Source organism: Rhinolophus sinicus, chromosome 15 (genome assembly GCF_057876585.1).
Source record: "Rhinolophus sinicus isolate RSI-liver-muscle chromosome 15, RSI-T2T, whole genome shotgun sequence".
NCBI classification, from domain to species: Eukaryota; Metazoa; Chordata; class Mammalia; order Chiroptera; family Rhinolophidae; genus Rhinolophus; species Rhinolophus sinicus.
Genome location: NC_142515.1, coordinates 49580207 through 49591299, shown reverse-complemented (window position 1 = coordinate 49591299; position 11093 = coordinate 49580207). Strand labels below are relative to the sequence as shown.

Below are 11093 nucleotides of genomic sequence, written 5' to 3'. Positions count from 1 at the left end.
CCTACAGCCTATCTCCCTTGCGTTTATCTGGCTGTTGGGGTGGTCTGCCCATGCTTGTGCCTTGATTTAGGAAGCCTGCAGATGGGGCAGCCATGCAGGTCCATCTGACTATTCAGACCAATGGGTGAGGCATGCAGTCTAGACTAAATGTTGTCGCAACTGAATTCACTCCTTTCACATCACCCACTGTGGTGCACACTTCCTCATCCAGCTTCCCAGTGGGAAGTAAGAGCCACAGTGTGGGCGTGGTGGAGGGAGAGGTGAGCCAAAGGCTCTGAGATCTCTGTCTGTGAGCTGTTCCTAAGAAAGCTTACAGATTGTGGGAGGTGGATGGAACCCTGGGTTGACCGCACCCAGGTCGCTTGTGACCTTGGATGTTTTTCCCTCTCCAGGCTTGTTTCCCCTTTGGGGAAGGTGACCAAATGGCTCTTAAAGACCTGCCCTAATAGGTGAGATTTCCCTCCTTTCCTTCCCTCAGGCTCGTAGGTAGTTGGGGGAGGCCAGGGAGGTTGTCATTTCACTGCTTAGAACCAAAGAGGATCAGCCACAGGTAGAAGGCCAGTGGTTTTGTGCAGGCCACCTGGGTCTTTCTTATTCTGGAAAGAGATGAGGATTGAGGGCTGTACAGGCCTCTTCCTTCTCCAACAAGGCCCCTGGCCTATTTTTAGCATGTTCTCAAATTCAGCGTTCATTTCTTGTTCCCTTTTCCAGTGGATGAGGCACTCCCTTATTCTCCATCTTACTCAATTGCATTCCTCCACTCCCTCCAAGTCCACGGACAAACCATGGTAGGACCTTGGGAGGGATTACATTTAAAACTGACAAGCTTGCCTGTGGTGTCATGGGGGAGAAGTGGTTGTAAATATGACATATTAAGAGAAAAAAATCAGGTCCCAGAATAAAGTTACATGCTGGCCCCTGCTAGGTAAATACAGTGTGGGTTGGGTGGTGAGTTCGAATTCTGCCTGTTGTTAACCTTTATGAGTGTGGAGTCTCATCTGAAAAATGATACTAATAACAGAAAATAGTAAGTCATAGAAAAAATGTGAGGCTTAAATTGTATTATACATATTATATATATTTATATATTATATATATTTATAACACATAATGTATATTTATAATATGTATATAAAATCCCTAAAGCTGACTTATTCAATTATTAGTTTTCATTTTGACTACCTCTCCCTTCCCTTTCACTACACATTCGTCCCACTCTGACTCCCCCCTACCCCTCTCCTGCCCTCCTCTCTCCTTCCCGCCTTCCCTTCGCGCAGGTCTCCTGCGCGGCGCTGAGTCAGGCTGCTGGGAGCGCTCGGGCCGGCTCTGCCGGGGCGGAGCTTGCGCCTGCGCGGTGGGCAGCTTCGGGGCGGGGCAGGTTTATATCCGCGGAGGATCAGCTGACGCTCCGCATTGCAGACTGCGGAGTCAGGCGGCGCCATGTACACGCTCTTCCTCCTGGTCAGCCTCCTGGGCACGGGTAAGCCTTGGGACCCCCCAGCCTGTGGAAGGGGTTCTCCGCAGAACGCAGCCCACTGGATCCTGAGCAGGCTGTACCGGGCCTCGTCCCACGGCTCCCATTTGGGGTTGGCGAGGGGCGCGCACTGCGCAGGCGCGTGCGTAGCGCGATACCTGCTGCGGGGCGGAGGGGCTGCGGGGCGGAGGGGCTGCGGGGCGGAGGGGCTGCGGGAATCGGCGAGGAGACAGGCGGTGAAGAAGTACCCACGCTGGCAGCTTAGGGCCTGGGGTCGGGGCGAGGGGGCGGCGTCGCTGTAAGGGCTCGAGTTGGTGCAGGCTTGGCGGGGGTGCCCCGGGCCTTCCCTGCAGCTCCCCTCCCAGCTATGGGGTGGGCCAGTGGAGTGAAACCTCCACCAGCTCTGTGGTGCGGGAGTTGAGTGCGCGGGACTGAGATGGAGTGGAGCCCCATCCAGCTGGACACATTTTGGCTCTTGGCCTCAGTTGCCCCAGTTTTTTATTATTGAAGTTGCAGGAAGCATATAAATACCTATACCATCTGTGTTGATGTTTATCTTTGCATACGTATTTACTCTTGATCCTACCTCTTGAAGATGATATGGGGTTTTTGTGGTCCCGATGATTTTCCAGTGGGGCCCGCACTTGACCTGCTTTAAAATGTCTTGCACAGCCATAGGCCGTTTTTTGCAGTGGCCTACATTTGGGGAAAATGAAAAGTACGTGAGAAATTGTGCACAGGGGTATTCTTACACCTCTCTATTGCCCTGAAATAATACTGGTTGGTAAAATCACTGCAAGTTGTGAAGGCAGCGCATGGGAACCCGCTGCACTGTCATCCTGGAATTAGAAGGGGCCCTTGTGCCCTCTCCATGTCACCGCGACCTTTTTTTTCCCCCACTTCTAGTTCTTGCTTTGACATCTTAACCTAATTTAACTTAAATCAGGATGGTACAGGGAAAGAGGTTTGAAGTTGAGTACTTATCAAAATTCTGTAGTTTGATAGTCGTGGAACCAGATTTTAGTTTATATATGGAGAGGATCTCAGATTTGGATATTTTCAGATAACAGCCCATTTACGGAAATAAACCTGATCTTCAGGGCCAACCTTGATTTCTGTTTAACTGTGTGTTAGGGGCTAACTTCCATTCTAACTATCATGCAGCCATCCAAATTTTAATAAATAGTAACAAAATGAATGACAGAGTTGATGGAAAACCAAAGAATTAAGAAGATATAGATGAAGTAGATTAAAGATATTTTTCCTCATGTTAGTTTTCAGCAACTCCCAAGAAATGCATCTTAACCTTAAACAAGCTCTTAAACTTGTTTTACTTGTAGACTATGAAAGGTGATCTGCTTATAAAGAAAGATTTTTGGTTTAATAGTCACTGAAGAAAATTTAGTTTGCTGGGGTTGATACTAGTCATTCCGTGGTCTGTGATAAACTAATGCTAGTCTCTAAATTTTCTATACTGATTGAGAACAATTTTTTTTCCCCCCCGGTGTCAACTGTTCTTAGGCAGTGAGTCACTCTTCTGGAGACCTTGAAGCTTTCTGAATCTCAAATCACCCAAAAGGGACTTAATTGTTTCTTTGGAAATGCAAAATCCTCTGGTATATGTGGGAAGATGGTTAACCAGAATATTAACTTAGCCAAGAGGTTCTCTTCCCTGGACACTTGGGTAAATGGGAGTGTGTTATAATAGCCTTCCTCCAACCTTGCTGCCAGGCCTTTTGGATTATGTCAAGGTCATGCTGATAACACAGTGTGTGAATGCCCCCTTGCCTTGACAGCTCTGGCCCCATTGTAACTTTCTGGAAATGTTATTCCTAAAATTTCATTGATACCGAGTTTGTTAATAAAGGTGCATAGTGATTGCCGCCATCATCTGCTCCCCAAAAGACACTTAGAACTTGCTGTTCCAGCTTGGTGTTACTGTAGTACAGGGTGTCATCTTGAATCTGGAGAAGCTTTATGGTGTGTGTGTTAATGATGACCTTGTGGTAGAGACACTTGCTTTTGAGTTGGTTTTCTACCCCCGTGGTCATTCCTCCCTTTTCCCCACCCGAAAAAGAAAGGGAAGTGACCGTAAACTGAGAGAACTGGAGAGCGTCTAATCACACCTCTTTTAAAAGGAATGAGGACACTGAGACCCCTGCCCCAGAAGTGACATTCCCAAATCATAGGCTGTTTACTGTGGAAGTCAGGATCAGAACCCAAGACTCCTGGCAGTGCTTGCTTTTTGCGTACCTTCCATCAATATGTACCCCTTAACTTTTTGCACACTTACTGGGTTGTAAGTAAATGTGCAGCTTGATGAATTACCAGAGTGAACATACCTACCTGATAAGCAGTTCCAAAGGTCAAGGATTAGAGCATGAACAGCATCCAGAATCCTCTGTGCATCTCCCTGCAGTGCTGTGTCTTACTTGTTCCTAAGGAAACCACTTGGTTAGCTTTTAGCACTGTGGATGTAAAAACATAACTGCTGTTTTTGAACTTTTTATAAAGGAATCATACAGTAAGGACATATTATTGGGTGATTCCTCCAGTGGGAAAGGTTAATCTAGTATTAATGAGGTGGTATGTGTAAAGCATGTGGCACGGTGCCAGGTTGCCCCTGTTACTGTCCCTTGTGTAATGGCTACCAGCTGAATGATGTTTGCCTAATATCGAGGCAGGTAGGATCTCTAGGGATCCTAGAATGTATTATGTACAGATATGGTATATTCATTGGATAGCTACTGTTGTTTATGATGCAAGACATAAATTTATGTCATAGTCCGCTGACTATCAACAGAATTCCAGTTCTCACCTGCCAGGGATTTTGGATAAATTTCCCATTTATCAGTTTTCAATCAGTAATCAGTTTTACTCTGAAAAGAATGTAATTCATGAAGTGTTTGTTTGTATTAACAGGTCAACGATTTGGTAAAAGTGCTTTAATTGAATTTAACAAGTTGTGTCCAGTGCCTCCTAGGAGAGGTGAAGGGTATTGGATTGAGTGGTCTGGATTTTTCTAGATTAGGGGAAGGAGAACTTGAACTTACTCCTCCGTTTTCTTGGTATGTGAAACTGTGAAATAGCCAGGCCGGGACTTGACACGGGAAGAGAAAGGGTGGACAGGGTGTTGTCTGTGGGAACCACCTAACAAGGCCTGGGCAGCTCTCAAGGCCAGGGCCAAACTGCTCCTGGCTTTTGGGGCAGGCTTCTAGCGTGGGCATTCTGGGTTACTGGGTGCTGGGCTCTCAGCCTTGCTCTCTGCTTCTGCCACCACAAAGGAAGGTCTGGATTTTCTTTAAATCAACAGAAGAGAATGTTAATTACATTGCCTTTTTTAAAGAAACCATTTTAAAACAATGGTAAATCCAGTGATTAGGATGAAGAATTTGGCTGTTGCCGAAGAACTAACTGCTTTACTTTTCCATGAAGTTCCAGAAAATAACGTGATCTATCCAAATTCTATGTTTTCTGGAATTTATAATTCCTTATGATGGGACTGAATTGGTTCTGTGGAATAGAAGTTTTAACTTTATCACATGACAGTGGCTGTATGACCTTGGGCAAATTACTTAAACTGCTTCCCCACCTGTGAAGTGGGATTAGTAATTGTTCCTGTGCAATTGGGTTACCGTGGGGCTTTAATTATTGTATGACAGGGCTTAGGTAGTGAGTACTGTAAGGCTTGCTGCTATACATCAGGAAGGAAAACAATATTGTGTTTATCAACGTCCTTGTTCCACCAGCACAGCAACCCTTCTCTGCCCTTGATTTTGTGATATCCCTCCGTGTCTTTCATCTCAAAGGGTGTTATAAGTTTAATAAAACAAAATTAAATTGACTTTTAAATAGGTGTGCTGGACATAATTACTGGGTCAGGAAAACAAACCAGGGTGGGTAGTCAGTCAGCAGGAGGGTGGTGGGGGAGTGTAGGCAGCCAGATTCGTTTTTCACTAGAGCAGCCTAGCAGATCAGGGCCGGTTCCTGATAACCTGCATTCTCAGATCCTAGGCCCGGTACTAACTGTGGTACCTGGGGTAACTCTGTTGAGACACCGCCCCCCATCCCTCCGTGCCCCGCCTGCCTCCATAGATAACCACCTCTCTGGACTTGGGGTTTATCGTCCCCCTGCAGGCCTTTTATACTTCCCTACATGTCAGTGTAGCTTTCAGCCGTATGTGTAGTATTTTGGATGTTTTAAACATTTTATGAATATTGTATATATTCGTGGGTTAGTGTGTGTGTGTGTGTGTGTGTGTGTATGTGTGTACGTACATATATATCCGTTCAGCTCTCTGCTCAGATGTTGCCTTCTCAGAAATCCCCACCTCTGTCTGCAGTGACCATGGCCCGAGTCCTGCTCTTCTTTGACTTTGCTTCGTTTTTCTTCACAGCAGTCACCGCGACCTGACATCAGATGGTATATTCATTTGTTGTCTCAGTCCCTTGCTGTATCTGCGACATGTACTACAGTGCTCAGCATCTAACAGGAGCTCAGCATTGCTGAGTGGTGGTGGGAGTTGTAGCCAAGCAGACGTCAACGCAGGACGTGCTGGGGGGCTGGTGTGCATGACACTGCATGTTAATAGTGCAAGTCTTTTTATTATTATTATTATTACTACAGATTTTTTTATTATTTAAAAAAAAATTTTTTTTTAAGTTTTCTTATTTTTTATTGGGGAATATTGTGGAACAGTCATCTCTGGCCAATGTGGAAATAGAATCGGCGTCCCTGTCGTTCAGAGCTTTTGCTCTAACCAACTGAGCCATCTGGCCGCTCGCAAGTCTTTATCATGATTAAAGAAAACATTTTATTTACTGAAATTTTAAGAAATTGTATTTAGGAGTTGACAAATCAAAGGTGACTTTCGATCTTTATAATATTTTGAGTCCAGGGGAAAGGAATCTCCCCCCAAAAAACTGGGAGAAGATTTTATGTGGATGGTAGGGACACAGGAGTCTAACATGACAAGTGGATACCCCTGGTGGCTCTGATTTGAGGTAAATCTGGAAGGGGAACCAGCTATAAATTGAGGAAGTTATTTCCCTTCCTTTTTCGTCCAGAAATTGGTTGTTTATGAATCTTTAACTCAGTGGTTCTCAAACATTTTGAGAAACGAGGATCTTATATCCCCGTATGCTTCAAAGTTATTGAGGGACCCCAAAAAGCTTTTGTTTATGTGGGTTGTATCTATTGATACTTAACCATCTTATAAAATTAAGCTGACAAAATTAGAAAAATAATCCTATAGAAGTGATAACCCATTACATTAAACATATAATTTTAATGAAAAAATAACTGTTTTCCTAAAACACGAACATATTTAGAGAGAATGGCTTGTTTCGCATTTTTGTAGCACCTGGCTGGATTCTCAGCTGCTTCTGCATTCATTGTGTTGCAGTATCACAGGTCACATGCCACTGCACATTTGTGAATGAATGGGTGAAAAAGCAACTAGCATCCTGGTATTGAGAGACTTTTGACCTCATGGGCCCCTGAAGGAATCTCTGGGACCTTCAGGGTTCTCTGCACCACACTTTGAGAACCACTGGTATAGCTGATTTGAGGGAACTACAGGCTGACACAGAGTTTATTGTGTAGCCAGCACTGTTCTATGTAAGTGCATTTTGTTAACATTGATTTCGTCTTCACAACAGCCCTGTGAGGTGAGAGCAACTAAATCAGAATGCTGGGGCATCCTAATATACCCTGCCCTATTTTATGCTGTGGTTTGAATTTTAGATTTTGGCATTTCAAATGAAGGCAGTATTCCTATTACGTATTAACTAAGTCAAAAGTGACTTAACTTTGTAGTGGTAGACACACATGTAGACACACATGGATCTGAAATGTGAATTAATAAACAGTCACATGGTTCTCGTCCAGAACACTGAATTTCCTTAGTGGGGTTTGCATGAAATCTGTTTCAGCTTATTATTATCTTGTACCCAGTGTAGAGACCCCCCAGCCAGCTAGCGGGGGTGGGCTAGGGCCCGTGCCCGCCCTGGCTCACTGCATCGTCTCCTGAGCAGCACCCTGGGCCTGGTCTGGAAGCATGCAGTTGTGCCTTTGACTCCTGCCTGTACCTGTTTACCTGAGTGGACCCTGGGCACTCCTGCCAGGGGTTCACTTCTTCATGGTTCACTTGTGGCATAATCTTATCTGAGGTGATTTAAGTTCATTTCTGATCATCACCTGATAGGTTGACATTTTGGAAGAAGAACTTTGTTGGCAGAAATTTATATTGGATTGGAGTACTCTTGAATGAATTAGATAGGAATTTCTCTTCCCCAATTTAATTATGCCACATTGCATCACTCTTGTACAATCTAAGCAGATTGCATTCTTGTCCCTCAGTGTCATTGCACAAGGTAATTTGCCTGAGGACTCTACTGCCATCTCCGTGTAGATCCATTTCTTGTCCTGGAATGATCTGGCTTGTGAGGAAAATTAAAAAGCAAGGCAGTAGTGGGAGAGGAGCAGCAGGGAAGAAAGAACCTTTGTCTTAAATAACAGAAGGAACAGCTTATGTGGGCCAGAGGTGATGGGATGTCAGCCTGGCGAGCCTGAGAGCTTTATTGCCATGGATTTCTTTTGTGATAAGAGGACTATTTGGACCTTACTTTCTCCCAGATCAAGGCAGGCTGCCTCTTAGGGTATGCTGTTCTGAATAATTAAATGGGCAGTATTTTTATTCTGCTCTGCAGAATGTTTTCCAGAACGAGGATCCAAAGAAGAGACAAGTGCTCTTTGCCATAGAAGCTGCTCGTGACAACAGCTCTGATCAATAGTGTTGAGTGTGTTGCATTATCTCCTGCTCTTCGGGGATCTAAGTGCATGAATTCTTCTGAGAAATGTCTGACTCCCAGGGACCTGAGCTAGATGCTGCCCCTCCTGGGGTTATCCTCTCGGTTTCCTAGCAGCCTGCCTGTTGCCATGGCGATATATTACCAGGCAGCCGATCTACTGCCCTGTGGAATGTTTGCTCCGATTGTTGGTGCTGGGAGGCTGCCTGCATTTTCTGTTATCCTTTTATTGGTAGCTAGACAGTATTTAGCATATGTTACCTAAAATATTTAAAAGGAAAAGCATGTTGTATGGCTAAAATAATAAGACTGATTGTTTTAAGAAATAGAGCATGAGATATACCCTCTAGGAAAGGTTGTCCCCTTTATTCTGAGGACGCTTTTCAAAATCTGTGGTAATTAACATGTGTGCACAGGCTTTTAAATGTCCTCAATGGAGGTAAGCCTAGTAAAGACGTGTCATTTGGAGATGATGCTGGTGAATGACGTAGGTGATTAAGTTGGTGTTTAGTTAGGCTTAGTTTTGACTGCAGGCCACAGAGACCAAGGATAGCAGTGGCTCAAATATGATAGAACTCATCCTATCATAGGAAGTTCAGGAGCCAGGCTTTCCAGCTCCCGGAAAATCTCGGAGACTCTTCTAGCTCGATATGCTGCATCTTTGAGGTCTAGCTCCTTTCTTCATGGTCCAGCATGACTGCTAAAGGTCCAGCCTTCACACTTCTCTTTAAAGGTGTGCTAACCCTCCACTAACATCCCATCCGCCAGCATGTGGTCTCATGGCCAGACCCTGCTGTAAAAGAGACTGGGAACTGTTTTTAATCTTGCCGCCACGTGTGTAGCTAACAGTCTAGTTGTGCTCCCATGAAAAGAGTAAAGGACGGATATAGGGAACAGCCTGTGATCTCTGCCACATTGGGCAACAATTGTTCCTTGAAACAGGTTGTAAGGTTTAACGGTTTTGTTCCCTGATTTTAAAGGTCACGTGGGAAAAATGAAATTGTGTCTAAGTATCAAAATCAGAATGTGGACGAATGCCTGTCCCTTGGTCATTCTCCCCCTCAAGTCTATCGTTAACAGTTGGGCAACAGTTAGGCAACAGTTAGGCGTAGAAGTAACTCAGCTTTATAGGCACTGGTCATTCTCAGTGCTTCCTCTCCTTTCTCAGTAAGCTTCACAGAATTCCTGAGGAAGGGGCACTGTCATTGTCTGTGTTTTGCAGATAGCTGTGAGTAAGATGTCCGGGCCTTGGCTTTAGCAGGCAAAGCAGGGGTTTCCGGCAGCTCTGTCTGCCCCCAGCACTCAGGCCAGTCACTTTGTTCCCATATTGTCTCCTTGTCCTTCTGGTAAAGGAGAGGTTTGTTTTTTTTTCACTTTTATTTTTTTTATTTTTTAAAGTGGGGAACAGTGTGTTTCTCCAGGGCCCATCAGCTCCAAGTCGTTGTCCTTCAGTCTAGTTGTGGAGAGTGTAACTCAACTCCAAGTCCAGTTGCCATTTTCAATCTTTAGTTGCAGGAAGCACAGCCCACCGTCCCATGCGGGAATTGAACCGGCAACCTTGTTGTTGAGAGCTCGTGCTCTAACCAGCTGAGCCATCCGGCCGCCCCTCCGGAAGCTCAGTGGCAGCTCGTTGTCTTCAATCTAGTTGTGGAGGGCACAGCTCACTGGCCCATGTGGGAATCGAACCTGGAACCCTGTTGTTCAGAGCTTGCGCTCTAACCAACTGAGCCATCAGGACACCCCCAAAGGAGAGGTTTTGAGGGGGCTCTTCTACAAGGCGGGTCCAAAAATAATTGGAACTACAGCAACTTTATTGGGATTGGAGGAAAATCAGCCTGCAGTTGCAGTTTCGTGAATTACTGAAAGCATTGCAGCTGTGGACTGTTGGTGGCTGGCTGGCGGGGCACCTTTCATTCCTGCTCGTGCTGACTTCTTGTTTGGCACCTCGGTACACGGTGTGGACTCCTGGGCCCATTACAGTGTGGCTCGTCACTCCTGGCTCTTGAATTTAGTAACTAACAGCTTCTGGGGTAGTTGGGATTCAGCCCTCCAGGTCTTTGAGCTGCTGATGACTTGGTTAAATGTAAACCCTGATTTAGCTGTTTGAGGAGCGTCTGCTCTGGGTACGATAGTAGCTCAGAGAAGGTCCTGTTGCTACTACAGATGACGATGACGATGATGATGATGGCACTCCTTGGGCTTCTACAGTGTGCCCGCACTGCATTATGTTTTACAAATAGTGGTTCATTTTTGCAGACTCCTAGGAGTGAGTACTAGGAATCGGCTCATTTTTGCAGATGAGAAGACGGAAGTCTCAAGGTCACATGACTAGAAGCGGTGGAGCCATGATTTGCAGGCTTGGCTGATTTCGAAGCCACTCTGTAGGGGAGTTGAGATACGTGGATAAATTGAAATGCCAGAGAGAAAATGATAAGAGCATAATGGTGAGGTGTGGTGTTCTGGCCCTTGAAGAGCGTGATTATATCATCTTGATTCTCACAGCAGCCCAGTGACATCAGTGGCTTCATCATTTGACAGATGAAAAACAAGCTCAGAAGGACAGTGAGTTCCTTAGGGTCATTTTTCAGGACTTGGAGGCAGACCGTATTTTCTCTTTAGTTTGCCACGTTTGAAAAGCATTGAATTTAGATGGTGGATAAATTGCCTCAGAAGGCTCACTCGGAACTCAAGGTTTAGTTCCTTTTTTGCAAGAAGTTACCCTAAGAGCACCTGAAACACACTTGGCTGTAGTGACCTCTCCCTCCCTCCCAGACCCACTGAGGTTTCTTTATCTGGCATCTAGAGCTGC

The 11093-nt window shown here is 45.3% G+C and overlaps 1 protein-coding gene across 1 annotated transcript in view; it reads left to right on the top strand.

Moving 5' to 3' along the window:
• Window positions 1–1412: 1412 nt before the first annotated feature.
• Window positions 1413–11093, top strand: part of PSAP (prosaposin) — a 30604-nt gene continuing 20923 nt past the window's right edge. Inside the window, exon 1 of the mRNA XM_019745849.3 lies at window positions 1413–1480. Within this exon, the coding sequence (XP_019601408.2) occupies window positions 1441–1480 (40 nt within the window). The 5' untranslated portion in view covers window positions 1413–1440. The remainder of the gene's footprint in view (window positions 1481–11093) is intronic.